The sequence below is a fragment of the Protopterus annectens genome, chromosome 2.part1 (assembly GCF_019279795.1).
Source record: "Protopterus annectens isolate FY-2018-M chromosome 2.part1, PAN1.0, whole genome shotgun sequence".
In the NCBI taxonomy this organism is placed as follows: domain Eukaryota; kingdom Metazoa; phylum Chordata; order Ceratodontiformes; family Protopteridae; genus Protopterus; species Protopterus annectens.
The window spans coordinates 1,525,915,363-1,525,932,865 of record NC_056729.1 but is presented as its reverse complement, the minus strand read 5'-3'; the positions used below and the strand labels follow the sequence as shown (position 1 = coordinate 1,525,932,865).

General features: G+C 38.1%; 1 protein-coding gene across 3 annotated transcripts in view; it reads right to left on the bottom strand.

Annotated features, from left to right (window-relative positions):
* The window catches only part of MMEL1 (membrane metalloendopeptidase like 1), a 1,737,390-nt gene that overhangs the window by 76,426 nt on the left and 1,643,461 nt on the right, over nt 1-17,503 (bottom strand). For all 3 annotated transcript variants that reach the window (XM_044062979.1, XM_044062980.1, XM_044062978.1), the window contains exon 21: nt 10,252-10,347. In XM_044062979.1, coding sequence (XP_043918914.1) covers nt 10,252-10,347 — 96 coding nt within the window. The remainder of the gene's footprint in view (nt 1-10,251; nt 10,348-17,503) is intronic.

Sequence of the window (17,503 nt, the reverse complement as noted above, 5' to 3'; positions counted from 1 at the left end):
ATTACTGACTTAAATGTCAGAAAGTCTACTGTGTCAATTAAAAAATCAGTAAAGAAGTAAAATTTATAGTGTCATCTTTCTGTAATAGAAAGGTGTCATCTACAAACCATTTATAAAACAGGACTTTGTCTAAAAATAAATGTGTTTGAGAAAATATCATTTTCCAATTGATATAAAACTAAGCATAAAAATTGGCTACTGGTGTGCCCATTGCAACACCCTTTTCTGTAAATAACACAATTCATCATACATAAAAACATTATTAGTCAAAACTAACTCCAGTAATTCACATATCGGGTGGTTTTTGCTTTACTCAAAAGTAGAATTTGTACTTAAAAACAATCTCACAGAATTTGTACCAAATTAATTTGGAATCATTGAAAAGAATGAATCAATGTCCACTGTCCAAAGTATGTTCCTTCATGGACCAATTAAAATGATGTTTCAGAAAAATCAAAGTTATCTTTTATGTTACCTCTAGATAACAGTAGAACATCCTTCAACTTTGTCTCTAGGTATTAAGATAAAGGTTCTATCATAACCCCCAGAGGAGACTGCAGGTCTTATTGGTGAGAAGTCATGTTTTTACTATATTTTGGGAGACCATAAAATATAGGAATTATTGGATAAGGAACATGAAAATAATTCATATGCTCCAACGACAACAGGCCATCAAGGTGCAGTGAATAAACTTCACAAATAACCTTGTTAAATGATCTTCCCTACATCTAATTTATTCAAGACCTAATATGTCTCAGTATCCAGTAATAAAGAAAGAATATTGGAATTATAAAATTATTTGTCCATGATGACAATGTCTTTCCCCGTATCTACATTTTTAATTATAATATCATTATTGGATATAAGTGAATCTAGATTCTCCTTTTCTCCAGTTGTTAGGTTATGACACTTCTTAGGCTTATCCAAAAATAATGCCCTCATATTCAATTATCATGCTTGTTGAAAAGCATAGATCAAAGGGTGGCTTTTTGGAACAAAGGTGCTAGTTCTACTACACACATTTGAGTATGCATGTGGAGAGGAAAATAACAGTTTGCCTTGAAGGCTATATTAGTCAAGTTTTTTATAGCATCAAATACTACAGATAATTCTGAGATTTAATTACTGCATTTAAATCATCCATATAACAAAGAAATACTCCCAAAATAATGTTCTGGGCTGCCAAGGAATAAGAAGTAGCAAATTTTTCTATAATCATATTCATTAATAATACAAATAGAAGACAACTCAAGGGACATCCTTGCTTAATTTCCTGTTTTACTTTTAAACTATACCCTAGCCACCCATTAATTAATGGCTTAATTAAATACTTCTTATAACATACAATATTTTATAATGAATAGCTTGACATCACATCCCAAATAGCTTCATGGGCTGCCCTATCCAAAACCTTTTTTAATATCACATGCTAGAAGAAGTATTCATTCTCCTTTATGCTTTATTGAATCCACTGTTTCTTCTAACAGTAATAATGTTTCTGGCACTGATTTTTATCCTTAACTCCAAAAACACCATATTATGCAGTGCTTTACTTAAACCTTCATGTAAAATCTATAAAATATCGTATAATTTGTAATTGTGATCGTGAAAGACATCCAATTCAATAAGTTTGCATTCTCTCCATTTTTAAATATAAAAACTAAAAAACAGATCACATATATTATTATTTGGAATCCTGTCTTGAAGATATTCATTAATGACATTAACAATGATTTTTTTTCACTTGTAATCTGAATGTAGAATTGATAGGATATGCCACCTGACCCAGGAGAATAATCACTTGAGCTTTTAGCAAGTATTGTATTTAATTCATATATGGTAAAAGGAGAAATTAACATATCCATTATCAGCTTTGTCATTTTTTTAACATTACAAACAAGTTTATTTACAACCAAAACACTATACATAGAACTAACAAAAATTTCTACAACATAACATTCTGTCCAAATTGTGAAGTAACTGTTCCCCTTGAAGCATTTCTAGTCATTCTCATAATACTTTGCACCTGCTTAGACTTTTAATTAAGAAAGGTGATACTGCTTGTCTTGAACCTTGAACCACATACTTTTGTTTATACAATAAATGTTCAACCCTTTACTTATTTATGCAGTTAACCTACCTCCAGCCTGTACAATTTTATCTTCAGATTTATGTCTTAAAGTTTCAGAATATTTCCATACTGTGTTATAATTATCTTTTCTGCACATTATATATTTTTCAGTTTTTATAAACAGCGTCCTATATATTTCTTTAAAAAAATGCATCATCAAGTCCAATTAATGCAGAAAGGTATTAAAGAAACATGATGAAACTAAAACTGTTGCCTTCCTTTTTTCATTCCTCTGTCTCCAACACCCATCCAGTCTATTTCTTTATCACTTTTCCTTCAATAAGATACTGTATATTGTTGCCAAAATGTATCTGTATCTATACCTATTATCTGTTATCTATATCTATATCTATATCTAAATCAATCTGTGGGTGTAAGTAAAGTGAGTGAATGTGCCATTGTGTGGCACACAACTGACCTACTGAAATCTATAAAAAACACATTTCATTGACAACATAACTGATTGAAACAACTAGTGCTACTACTGTTTCACTGTCAAATACATTATAATAGGATGTGTGCACAGATAAAATAACACATACAATGTCACAATGCACATGCATTCATATGGTGTAATATGCTGTATGGAACATAGTGTCAGCCAATGGAATGCTTTAAGAAGTGCAGTCTAGTGACTCATCTGCCAAGCACATAACACAAATAAGCGTATATCATTGTAAATCACACCCAGGGGAAATGTCTGAGTGCATCGACAGTGATTGTCTGGTTTTGAGAAGTTTTTCCCTTTATAGAATTGGTGTGAACAAGGGATTTGTATACATAATTTTGGGTGGTGTGGGGAGTTCCAGCTGGTCAAGCCGTCCTTCGAAAAATACTTTTAGTTAACTTTTTATACAACATCACAAATTCAAAAACCCTCTTTGTTGATGCTTGTGTTGTCAAAATTTTTTTTTCACTAATATTGTATTTAGACCAATTATTTTCACACAAAAGTTTTATCAAACACTGGTATTTTCAGTAAAAATGTGCAGATGAATTGTGTGAAACACAAATGTGTATTCACTCAATTCACTAACATCTATCTATCTGTATCTGTCGATATATATATATATATATATATATATATATATATATATATATATATATATATTTATATATATATGTCGATAGATATCTCACATCACAATCTGTAAAACTTAAAAGTTGTTTTCATGCAAGAAATAATCCTTAATGATTTACCGTAAGCATAGTAATACAATTCCATTTCTAATTTCCCTCTTATATATGTAGATTCCCATATAAGAACCTAACAAAAGATCTCCACAATTCAAAATCATACTTAACAGTTTAACATCTTTATTTATTTTCCCTGCAGTTTTTCATAGGTGACAATTCAAATCACTCATTAATAGAATCAACATATTTACTGTAATGTACACATTCATCAAATAGTTTGTTTCTTTCTTTCAGACTTGTAAATGCATAAATAAAAATAACTTTGAATAACCCTGAGTTGTCCCTAAATTTCAATATCGACAACCTTCCTGTAACTCTTAGTATAACATCCAGGAGACTTAAATCAGTTTTCTATAACAATGATATGCCACTACAAAGGTTTTTTCCAAAACTCCAGATAATCTTATTATTACAAGTAATTTGTTTCTCTAGTTTCTCTAATTCTATTGTTAAATATCTGCTGTCTACTAAATCTATAATATCGGATTTTGTGGAAGTACAAAATTTTAGATCTGTAAGGTGTTGTCACTCATTTATGATACTATTAACATTCAGGCAATCCATTTCCCTTTTTAACATTCTTAAGCCCTTGTTTTTTTCTCTCTTTCATAATCTTCTGCTGATCACGCCATTCTTCTTCTCATTTCCATCACTATGAACTGAATCCAAGACATCACTTATACTTATTATCTTTTCCTTTTTCATCAGCCCAGAACCTACCTTGCTTCATGAGACATCATCATTCTCATCGCCATCATTTACAGGTACCATTTTGTCATTAAGATCTTGATTTGGGGCAGTTTTTCATTCCACTTGTCTAAAATGTTCAGTATTCTGCACTTCCTGCTTCTCAATGTCAAGCAATTGTGGACAATTAAACCAAAAATGCCTGACCTCTTTACATTTTTGACAAACTTTTTCGCTGTTTTTACTACTATGTCTCAATTTTTCACACTGCAAGCATTTTCTTTTATTATATTGTTGTATAAGATGAAAAACAGATCTGCAATAAAAAACATCTTCTGAGGTGTCTCTTATCTATGACGTACATTTTTAATCATCATATCCTTAGTGTTGTGATGTTTAAAAGCTTACACATGACTTTTAATCATCAAAGCATTAGGGATATGCTGGATTTGCCCTTCCTCTACTTTCATAGCAATCCGCACTACTCCATTCCATACATTTCTGTTGTTATATAATTTTCTTACATTGTGCACATAATGAAAAGTCAAAATACAGTTGTACAAGATCAACACTATTATCAGCAGAAAGAAACTGCCCAATTAATTTTTCCCCAAAAATATTCAATCCAAGTACCATAATTTGAGACTAAGGAAGAGAATCCTTTTTAATTTCCCCATTGCTGCAAAAACATTCAGCTACAGTCATTGTTTCAAATGTAGTCACAAAAATCCTCATGCCCAATGTAAATAAATCACTACATTATTTACAGAAAGTCCAAATGGTATTATTAAATTGTCCCAGACAAAATATTTGTCTACTGCTTGTGCAATTTTCAGTGAAATTCTAAATGCTGGTAACTCATACTTTTTTGCAGCACATCACCTCCTTTCAAAAAGGAATACTGTAGAACCTGGTATACGAAGCTCCTCTAATATAAATCATCTATTTTAAAGTAACATTATTTGAACTTTCATCTTCTAAAGTATTAATAATAAAATTTCCAATGAACCCAATCACTCCTGAAGAACTCTGGTGGCCTAATGGTTAAGGTGTCTGTCTTACAAACACAAGGTGCAGGGTTCAAGTCTCACACGGGATAATTGGCTAGGCTTAAAATGGCTCGAAGGGCAGTTTGCCTAGTACTAATCTATGAACCTATGAACCACAGCTATTCCTTTCCAATCCTTTGCAAGACCAAACTCCAGCCAGTCTTATAACTTCTCAGATTGGAAAGAGTAGAGGATGTTCCCCAATGTTCTGGCCAAATTTCACCTAGTAGTAGCAATGCCACCTTAGGTCTCACCTGAAGATATGTCACTTGCCTAATGGGACTAACCTGGTCAACAAAGATTAAATAAATAAACATGGTAAATTAAAAAAAATGTGAACTTATTTGCAATCATTGTGCTAATGCTTTAGTTAGTGGTTGTTTGGCAACCAAAGGTAAGGGTAATTGAAGATTTATATACTGATGTTTCCTTGCAATATGAAAAAAAGAAACTACCTCTGCTGTTTCACTTCAGCAGTACACAAACACTCCCATTAGATTAGTAAGTCCCATTTGCTGCATATTAGCTGCATCTCCCCTCATGTCCATTTGTACCACATTCTTGGTAGGATGTCTCTAGAGCCCTTTTGTTGTTCTGTTTAGAAGAATCAACCACACATGCAGCTCTGTCATCCTCCTCTTTACCCTTTATTTCAATATATGTATAAATGAATAAAAATAAAACTGTATGACAAAATAAATGGATCTTTCAATTTTTGATAACTACAAGTCAGTTTCTCAGTTCACTCAGCAACTGCCAGAAACTGGGGAACTGCTTGTCTTTCAGTAGAAAATTAACCTGTTATAGATTGACATTCTTGTATAGACTAGAGGCTAATTTCTGAAATACTGTGAACAGGTCAGTCTTATACTCCCCCTTGCACTGATACTCTGCATGATATTTCCAAGGGGATAGTAAAGCATGATGGAAAACTCCTGTACATCTAACAGTATGAGAGTCTTAATGGCTGCTAGCTACTCCTGTTTCCCCACCATTACCAAATGAAGAACCAGAAGGCAGTTCCCCACCTGATATAGCTAGTCTTGTAAATAATGATGTAGGATGTAAGGCCACTGGAGAGGAACAGAACAGGCAATAAGTGGTGTAGCATGGCCAAGATCACTGGTTTTAGAGGTCCTCAAAAATGTATGCATTTATTTAACATTTGTTTACAGGGAAAGTCTGACTGGGACAGAGCTCATTTTCAGTGGAGCCTTGGGGAAATGCTCCAGATGCATGTCTTTGGAATGGGGGAGGAAACTGGAATACATAGAGGAAACCCACGCAAATGCAGGGAGGACATAGAGACTTCACACAGAAGACACCCTAGCCGAGAATTGAACTGGAGAACTTCTTGCTGTGAGGCAGCAATGCTAGCCGCTGCACCACTGTGCTGCTCAAAGTGAATCTCCCACTTCTTTACACACTGCTGTGACTCGTATTTGAACTGAGGTTGCTGCAGCCACAATGCAGAGTATTAACCACTTTAAGATCACAGCAAACAAATTATTTAAATAACAGAAAGAATAACCACAGGGAATATGAGTTCGAGCTACTCAAATAGTCTTAAATGGAGAAACAACAGTAATTTAGTGGACTGAGAAAGGAGGCTTTATTAAATGTCAAAACAGATGGGCTACTTAGGTAAGGAGGAAAGAATACTCTTCTTGTATATTAAATGTACTGTTTGTACTTACTGCCAACAGCCCTAAATATGAAATGGACCTGCTGCATTAAGAAAACAAAAGGAGGCTTGGATTTTAAACACCAAACAACAATATCACAAGGAGTATAACAGGAAGATTAGGTAGACTACTGAGAAACCATTAAAGGGTACCACCGAATGAAATAAGGACAATTTTAGAGTTCTGTGTAAGTCATCGGTGAGATATCATTTGGATTACTGTGTCCTGTTGTGGAGAATGCATGTCTAAAAGACAATGAGTAGATATAAGCAAAGCAGAGGCTTCCAGAGCCAGAAGTCTAAAATGTTGCAGGCTTACGAAGGCTCATGGAAATCAATATATTGTTACTTTAGTGTTAAGAATGTTGAATTGTATTTTATTAAAATGGTCTAGTTCCTTAGTAGTATAAAGAAGATTTAGAAAGGGAAGGGTCCTTCTAAAAAGGTAGGCTTGTCTTAGGTTGAGAATTGTAAAAAGCAGTTGAATGGAAAACCTCAGAAACTGGGAAGAAGCATTTCCAGACAGAAAGAGTAGAGGATCCATAACAAATCATTTTGGTGGTAATGCTGGGGCAGAGATTACTCCAAATAAGCTACGCTATGTTAAAAAATACATAAAAGATATAAAGCACATGTGATAGCAGAACAAAAACTGGCTTTGTATTGAATTGTTGGCACTTGTAACACAGAATGCCAACATGCTGAAAAAAACCCCACCAAAAATGAAGAAGAGCAAATATCACGCATCACTCTTCTCCGTTAAGATTTTTTTTTGCAGGATGCGCCCACCAATGTAAGGGGCTTACATCTTCCAGAATTATATATGTTAACACAAAGATCGCCGTACCTTAAGAAAAAGGTGAATATTCTGAGAAATGGTCATCTTCGACTTAGTATATGTATGCCCATTTTTTAAAGGAAGAATAAGCTCACTTAGTGCTGCCCTTTAGTTAAAAATGATGACCAACCAGTAAAATCCATCCAAATTTATTATATATGAAATAACATCCTAGAAACTCTGTACAATTGAACAATAGCAGTATCAGGTTAAATGCTTTCATCCTTTAACGTCAGGACTTCTTCAGAACCATATTAATCATTTAAAAGATTTAAATCAGAAAATGACTAATGATTTATTGTTTAATATGTTTGTTTTTAATTACAATACTGTTTTAAGAGGGTTGAGGAAAATGTCAAGTTAGTAATGGATAGAAAAAGAAGAAATTAGTAGGAGATTATAATGACTACTTGAATAATACAAGTTATCCTTTACCTAAATCATCTAAGCAACAACAAGTTAACAAAATTATACACACAAGATTGGGTATGAAAGAGAAAGACTACTGATGTTTTCCCGCATATGGCTAATATGGTTCTGAAGAAGTCCTAATGTTAAAGGACGAAAGTACTTAAACTGATACTGCTATTATTCTATTGTACTGAGTTTCTAGGATGTTATTTCGTATATAATACATTCGGATTAATTTTACTGGTTGGTTATCATTTTATAACTGAAGGGGAGTAGTAAGTGTGCTAATTCTTGGTTACTAGTTTTTATCTTGCTGCATGGACACATGCTATTGTTTGATTTACCTTTTTTTGCCATTACGTCTCAGCATTACAGAACTTGCTAAAGTGGGTCCAAACATTTCAAATGTTTACCCTAAAATATTGTACAAAAGAGTGCAAAGCACTATAAAATAATTGTTTTTGTTGGGAGACGTACCAACTTGCACTGCCCTGATGAGCTCTACTCCCACATAACCGATCTCTATTTATACAAACTGCAAGACTGCACTAACTCAGAGAAAAGGGAAAATATTACAAACATAAAATTCCCACGTTCACTTTTCTGTAAGTCCAGGAAGCTGAAAACAAAGCAAATGATAAGTGATTATGCAAGCTTTGATGTACTAAAACACTGACAATATTAATACAAAGAATTTTACATACACAACATTTTCTTTCTCTGTTATTTTGCCCTCATGTAAGTTGCCCATTAATCCTCCCATCATTAGAACAGTTCTCATTATGTCTGTGCTCTGGGGATTTTATCTGGGATTGAGGTAACAGCTGTTTGAGGGGAGGGGACCATCATTCAGGAAGCCAGGAAGATGCTTTGTAGTTTTACTAACATGCTGGTAAAAAGTGAATTTTGCATTGACCTAACCCCCATCCCCAGAACTTGGGGGATGAGCAAGCCATGTCACTGCAATGGATATAAAATTCTACCCTTGTAAATGCTTACTTCTACACACTCAGTGTGAAAGCTACCAGCAATTGGTGACTTGAGCTCGCTCCCCCTAGACTGCCCCTTTGAATTACTGCTCCTCCACTGAGAGATTGTGGCAGTGTGCGCAGTTGGCTGTGCCTCTTCCTCAGGATGGGCCCGTCTGTGTTCCTTGCCAGTACCATCAAGCACTAGAGCCGCTGATAGAACTCAGTTTGTCTTGCTGTAGTCAGGGTTTCATTCCTCTGTGCTAGTAGTGCTGTCTCATATGTGATATTTTAAAATAAAATAACAAAGAACATGTTGGGACAGAAGTACTGTAGTGTTTTAGGATGCTTTACTCTATCAAAATGAGATTAAAGTGGTACTGATCAACCAAAGTTAAACTATGGCTTGACTTTCACAATACAACAAAAATGGCAGATTGTGCGGGCCAAGACATTCAAGTATCTGAAGAAGAGGAAGAAAAAAACATTGAGACAGGTTGTCTCTGAAGCTCATTTGCATATCAGACATAAGGAACTGACACTTCTTTGAGCTGGAGTGTGCACAATGTAGTGGCATAGATGTTGGCATATCAAGGGCAATAAGTCTTTACAATAGGCTAATGGATATGACGCTCATGGATGTACTGAAAAAATGGTTATGCTTAAGGGAAATCTGGCTACAGTAAGACAAAAAATATGGATTAATGTGCCTGGGACAGATATAAACTCTAAACAGAGGAGGTCAGGTGAGTTAGTTGAGCGCCCATGGTCATTGTCATTTTAGCAGTAATGTCAGAAACATAAACATGAAATACTGCTAACAAATGAAAGCGAGATATCACTGAAATGTGATCTAAGCTGAGAAGATGCAACCTCAGAGATGGTTACATTTACTTGTGGGAACGTGTGAGCTTTCCTGTGAGGAAGGGAGTGCTATGCATTTTCTTACCACTTGAACAGTTTTGAGTGTTTTACAAATCCATGGCTTCACTTTGACAATTTTTAGTGTCTGACAATAGCATGCCTCCACTTAAGACAGTTTCAGTGCGTGGCATTTGCATGTTTTCACTTAACCACAGAATTATGAAGGCAATCATCTGCTGACACTTGGAATCCTGTAGCTGGAAAATATTGAATAAAATAGAGTTATATTGCCATGGGTGGCTTATATTCCTTTGGGTTAGCTATACATTTCTGTATTAAATGTACTATGTCTACATCAAATTATTATATGAATCACAGCATGCTTTCCAAAAAAAGAAATAAGATTAAACTTAAGTTCTTACCTGAGCAAAATTTAAAAAGAAGAGCTGTTCATGTGTGAGATTAAGCCCTGGCAGTTTTGGTTCAGTGCCTTCCTTTTCTATCCATTTCATATAAGCCTGAAAACGTAAAGGATAATGTAAACGCTACAGTAATGGTTGTAAGGATTCTTTTAAACTTGTGTCCATATGAATTTCTCTCCCATATTCAGTATTTCAAAAAGAGGCTAAGAGCATGACCTGCTTATTACCCTCATATGTTTTCTCAATGTATCATATTATCACTACTCAAGCCCCAACACTCTAGCCCAAGGGTTCCTAGAGTTCATAAACTCAAATGCCATGGAACAACTAGTCACCAACCCCACAAGAGGAGAAAACATACTAGATCTCATCATCACGAACATGGGGTCACAATGTTCAACACCGGAAGTATACCCCTCACTGGTGAGATCAGATCATAAACTAAGCTCACTGGAAGTCCACATCCTGCCCCCACCTGAGATAAAAAAGACCACAGTGAAGAAATTCTCAAAAGCTGACTTCACACTTCTAAAGACTAGTGTGGTCTCTTTTAAGGCCCCCGAGCCCCCGAAACCATTACTCAAGCCGCTAAATCACTTACAAATGCCTTCTACCAGCACCTACAGGACTGCATGGATCAGGCAATCCCAAACAAAACAAAGACTCTTTGTACCAAAGGCAAGCGTCCAGTCTGGTGGACCCCAGACATAAAAAAGCTCTACAACAAAAGGAGGAAGCTACTACAAGATAGAGCAAAATCCTTAAAAGGGAAGACACCTTTGAACATTATAAGTAAAAAACTAAGATCTCTCATAAAATCATCCAAGGCAAATTTTGAGAAAAAAGTCGCTAAGGACTCAAAAGACAATCATAAGGCCTTCTTTAGCTATGTTAGAAACCTGGGAGGAAACTCCCAGATATGCTCAGAATTAGTTCAAAATGATGTAAAAATTACTGAACCTACAGACATTGCCAACATACTGGCTGACAGGTTCAGTGCAAACTTCTCCCCTCCCCCCAAAAGGAGAGATATCTATACCAGAGGATTGTAGCCCCCCAAACATCTCTAACGCTCAGGTGAGAACTGCTCTCTCCAAGGCGAAAAACACAGCATCCATGGGACCAGATGGTGTCCCCGGTTGTGTGCTCCATGAACTCAATGAGGAATTAAACCCGCAGTTAGGGCAGCTGTTTAATCTTAGCCTCACCTCAGGATGCATTACACAAGGAGTGGCGACGGCAACTGTGGTCCCACTTCACAAAGGCGGTGCCTCCACCGACCCTGGAAATTACCGTCCCATCAGCTTGACAAGCCTGATCCGCAAAGCTATGGAGAGGAACATAATGGAACTCATAAATAAAGACATAGGGGACTTGCAGACTTTGGATCCAACCCAGTTTGGCTTTGTCAAAGGCAGATCATGCCTTTTAAACTTGGTTGACTTTTTCGAAACAGTCACCAAGGCCATTGATGAGGGAAGGCAGTCCACACAGCCTACCTCGACCTGGCAAAGGCTTTCGACACAATACCCCACTCAGGTATCATTGAAAAACTCATCAGCTTAAATGTAAACCCATACATCACAAGATGGGTTGCAAACTGGCTAAGTGACAGAACCCACAGGGTCAGAGTTGCTGGCGCTATGTCAGACTCAAAGCCTGTCACAAGTGGTGTCCCACAGGGCTCAGTCCTGGGCCCACTCTTGTTCGGCATCTACTTTTCAGAAGTACAAGTAAACACAGGAGGGTTATGGCTGACAAAGTTTGCAGATGACTGCAAACTGGGCGCCATAGTAGAGAACACATCTGACACAGATATCCTTCAGAAGGGTCTTATAGAAACGGATAACTGGTGCCAGAGCCATGGCCTAAAGTTAAACGCCAAAAAATGCATAGTCATACCCTTCGGGAAAAACAAGGTTACCCCTAGCTACCATATAGGTGGCAATCCACTAAGCACAGAAGAGGTTATCAGGGATCTGGGGACCCAGGTTGACAGTAACCTTTCGTTTGACACTCACATTGCCAAAGTAGTTAGGAAGACCTTCTACATTGCCCACCTGGTCATGAAGGGATTCACATCTAGATCAAGGGAGGTCATCGTCCCCCTGTACTCATCACTCATCAGACCAATGATTGAGTACAATGCCCCATTCGGAATGTATCTGACCCGACACCTGCAGCAACTGGAAAGGCCCCAAAAGTTCCTCACCAAAAGGATAAAGGTTCTCAAAAATATGTCTTATGCTGCCCGACTGAAGGAACTCCAGTTCTATTCAGTCGCTTACCGTCTGCTCAGAGGTGACCTGTGCCTGACATACAAGGCCATGTCCAACCCGGAATTGATGAACATGCTTCACCTCAAAAAATCTAGATCCCTCAGAACTACAAGGGCGGGAGACTTAAACCTTGACACGGTTATTAATAGGACGTGCTGGAGGGACAGATTCATCACCCATAGACTCCCTATGCTGTGGAACAGGATCCCGGTACATGTGAGGCAGAGCACCTCGCTGGCTTTGTTCAAGAGAAATCTTGACCAATGGATGGGAGATCGCAGATATACCCCAGGGATTACCTCAGTGTCACTGCTTGACAGAGGCACAGCAAAATAATGGGCATAGTATCCTTTAAACTAAAGGGGTGGCGAAAGCCACAAAACTCTGGGCTAGGCTTATAAATGCCCTTGGGCAGATAGCCTAGTATGAACCTATGAACCTATGAAGGATGGAAACAATTATTGTATCCTTAGTACAAGCTCAATTTAACAGAAGCCCTGCTATTATGCATAAGAGGATGAACTTTCAAAGTGAAGTAGAAATGTAATAAAGCAGGAATGCACCGCTTAACAGTATTACACCTCTTGCTTGATTCTTTAAGAAGATGACCTCCTCTGTCAGATTTGTTTAAGCTTAAAAGCACAATAACTGGAAAACACATTGTGTGTGTGTACAATACCATGTGTATGCGTGTGTGTGTGTGTGTGTGTGTGTGTGTGTGTGTGTGTGTGTGTGTGTGTGTGTGTACATGCAAAAGGTACTGAATTAAAATAGGCACTCTGGGTATAGTATTGCCCTGAACTGGGGAGGACAAGCAATTCTGAAAGAATGCTCATGTGTACTATCTGGTAATGTAAGCAAATGAAGAAAGGAACAAACCTACAGGGGCAGTTCCTAGCCCTTGTATGGTTCACAAAGAATTGACAGGATCAGAGCTCTGCATCTCAGAGCAGGGAAAGTTGATGAACCATGCCAGTAGAGTTAAGCATGCCCAATTAGTATCCCGCCACCACAGGTCCAGACCATGTGCACAGTGATAGATGATGGCACCACTGTAAGCAAGCCAAGTCCTGACACTGGTAGTACTAAGTGTGGTTTGGGGATTAGTGTTTTTGTTTTTAATAGATCATTTTTATTGTATTTATTAAGTGCCTATGGATTTTTTTTGTTTATTTATTTAAAGTTGATTTCTGGGGTACAGCACTAATCAAATTAGACCATTTTTCAATTCAGTCTGATGAATACAAAGCATTTGAACACTTGTTATACGTAGGGGTGTTACAATCCATGCAATGAAAAAAAATGATTCAATGTTTGAACTTTTGAGAAAAGATAATGAACAAATAAGATTATCACAAAAGCTTCACAAAACAGGTGAATAACTTCAATCACCGGACCGGAACACCAAAGGCGGAGGCGTGTCCATATTCATTAAGGATATCCAAACCTCCAGGCTAGTTGCTCAGCATAATGCAGCCAAGGTTATCCAAGTGCAACTAACTCTGGGCAAAACTGCAGTCCAAATTGTAGCTTGCTACAGATCATCCACCATGCCCCAGGATTCCCACTCCTCTTTTCTTGATGTACTAGGATTCAACTAAACACCCTAATAATGGGTGATTTCAACTACCCCACCATTAACTGGGAAAACTACTCATATACCAACTCCTTCACTCAACGCTTTCTGGAATTCATAAACTTCAATGCCCTGGATCAACTTATCCACACCCCCACCAAGGGCAACAATATCCTAGATCTAGTCATCTTCAACATGAGTGGTCGTTGTTCCACACCTGAAGTCAATGCCTCATTGGTCAGATCCGACCATAAGCTAATTACCCTAGATATCCACATCCTGCCCCCACCCCCCATTAAGGAAACCATGGTAAAAAATTTCTCCAAAGCCAACTTCATGCTTCTTATGACAGAAGTGGTGAACTTCATGACACCCATGCAGATGGACAATACAGTTACAACTACTGAATCCTACACAATTGCACTTTATTAGCACTTACATGAGTGCATGGATCGTGCTATCCCAAACAGAACCAAGACGCTATCCTCCAAAAAAAGGAATCCAATCTGGTGGTCCCCTGCCATAAACAAACTGTACAACAGAAGGAAGAAACTGTTGCAAAAGAGAGTAAAATCCCATGAGTGGAGGAGCTCCCTGGTCAGCCTTAGTAAGAAGTTGTGATCCCTGATAAAATCCTCCAAAGCTAGTTAGGAAAAAAAAATCGCCACTAATTCTTAAGACAACCACAAAGCATTCTATAGCTATGCCAAGAATCTCAATGGCAACACTCAGATCTGCTCTGAGTTACAGCACAATGGCACTAAATATACAGACCCAACTGATATTGCCAACATCCTATCAGATAGGTTCAGTGTTAACTTTACCCCCCCCCCCCTCACCCTCTAAAGAGCCCATCTCTATACCTGAAGAATGCAAAGTTCCTGTAATCACGGCTGCACAGGTAAAAACCACACTCTCCAAAGCCAAGAACAAAGCATCCATGGGACCAGACAACATCCCAGGCTGCGTTCTACATGAACTACAGAATGAACTGGCACCCCACCTAAGTACCATGTTCAATCATAGCCTCACCTCAGGCTTTGTGCCTGCTGAATGGCACACAGCAACGGTTATCCCACTCCACAAGGGGGGAGCCACCACGGATCCCGGGAGCTACCGCTCCATTAAGCTGACAAGCCTGGTCTGCAAGTACATGGAACGTATCATCATGGAACTTATAAACAAAGACATTGGTAATCTCCAAATTCTGGACCCCACCCAGTTCAGGTTTGTAAAAGGCAGATCATGTCTCCTAAACCTGATAGACTTCTTTGAAGCAGTCACCAAAGCAGTAGACAAGGGTAAGGTGGTTCACACAGCCTATCTAGATCTTGCCAAGGCTTTCGACACCATCCCCCACTCTGAAATTATAGATAAACTCACTAAACTAGCTATAAATCCCTACGTCACAAGATGGGTTGCCAACTGGCTCACTGATAGAACCCACACTGTGAAAGTGACTTCAGACCAGTGATAAGTGGAGTATCACAGGGTTCAGTCCTGGGTCCTCTCCTGTTTGGTATCTACTTCTCTGAAGTACAGGCTAACACAGAAGGTCTTTGCCTAACGAAGTTCACAGATGACTGCAAACTAGGAGCCATAAAAGAAACACATAACAATGTGGACATTCTACAAAAGGGCCTCAACTGAGACAGATGCCTGGTGTCAAAGCCATGGCCTCAAGCTCAATACCAAAAAGTACATTGTCATCCCCTTTGGTAAAAACTCTGTACCCATGAACTACAACATAGGCGGTAGTATACTTAACACTGAAAGTGTGATAAGAGACCTTGGGACACAGGTGGACAGTAGTCTCTCGTTTAATAATTACATCGCCACAGTAGTCAGGAAATCCTTCTACGTGGCACACCTCATCACAAAGGGTTTCTCATCCAGAAATAAAGAGGTCATTGTTCCCCTCTACTCATCACTCATTAGACCCATTATAGAGTACAATGCCCTTTTTGGTATGTACCTCACAAGACATCTACAACAACTGGAAAGGCCGCAGAAATACCTCACAAAGAGGATTACCGGCCTCAAACAGATGCCCTATGCAGACCGTCTCAAAATACTCTAGCTTTACTCCATCGCATATCGCCTACTCAGAGGTGATCTCTGCCAAACATACAAAGCTATGTCAAACCCAGAGCTGTTGGACTTGCTCCACTTAAAGAAATCCCAATCTTTCTGAGCTACACGCTCTAGGGACCTAAACCATGTCACCACAATAAACAGAACATGCCGGAGGGATAGATTCCTGTCTCAGAGACTTCCCATACTCTGGAATAAACTACCTATCTATATCAAACAAAGCTCCTCATTAGCACTCTTCAAGAAGAATCTTGATGATTGGATGGGAAATAGGAAATTTACCCCAGGGATCACCTCTGTGGCTCTGCTCGACAGTGGCACAGGAAAATAATTTTCTTGGATGGGAAAAGCCAGGGTAACTTTTTGGCTGGGCTTGTATAGGCCCCAGGGCCGATAGCCTAGTACCTAGCTATGAACCTATGAATCACAGAGTGGAAGAATTGGTTTATGTATGTTCATAAATCTGTGACATCTTTTTATACATTCATGATAAATGCACACAGCATTTACAAGCAGCAACTCAGAAGAAGATAAAAAAATAGAGTTGGGTACATGGTGCAGATGTGAGGGAAGGGGTACTATAGGTAACTATGGTATGTTTGCTAAATATATTTTAAAGACATGACATACTGTGTGTGTGTGGGGGGGGTTGTAAAGCAGAGGTTAGTGGGATATGGAAGCAAGAGTATTTTGAATCTTTTAAAAGCGATTTTTACAATTTCAGTCTGAATTTGCATGACTGAATTGTGTGAGATGTAGAAGTGTAGGAGGAGTAGATTCCCAAAGGTATGGGACAATGAAAGAAGCTGTGGTGTCTGATATATAGGCTGGCATTCATAGAAAATAGCACAAAAGTGCAATTGTTTGCACTGAACCAGTGTGCTGACTTGTGCTGCTGCACTACTTTGCAACTCATAGTTATGCATATCTTCACAAAGTGAACATATTATTACTGGGGATATTCCATGAGTATGAATCATTCAACTGTGCAGTTTTTCACTGCTGATTTGTATCCCCCACCAACCATGGCACAGGTCCCACCAGACTACACATAAGCATTTACCCACACTTCCCCCAACAGTGAATGGTAGAGAGAAAGAAACATACACACTTGATTTATCTATGCCCACTTCAGGTGCTGTTGCACACAGAGAGGTAAGTGGAGCAAAGCTATGCTATAAATCATGACTGTAATCTAACTAGCAACTCTGTGTGGTAACCTAGATCACAAGCATATGCACAGGCAAATTTCCTGTAAAGACTGTCATAATCCATATGCAGAGACACACAGACTGATACAAAT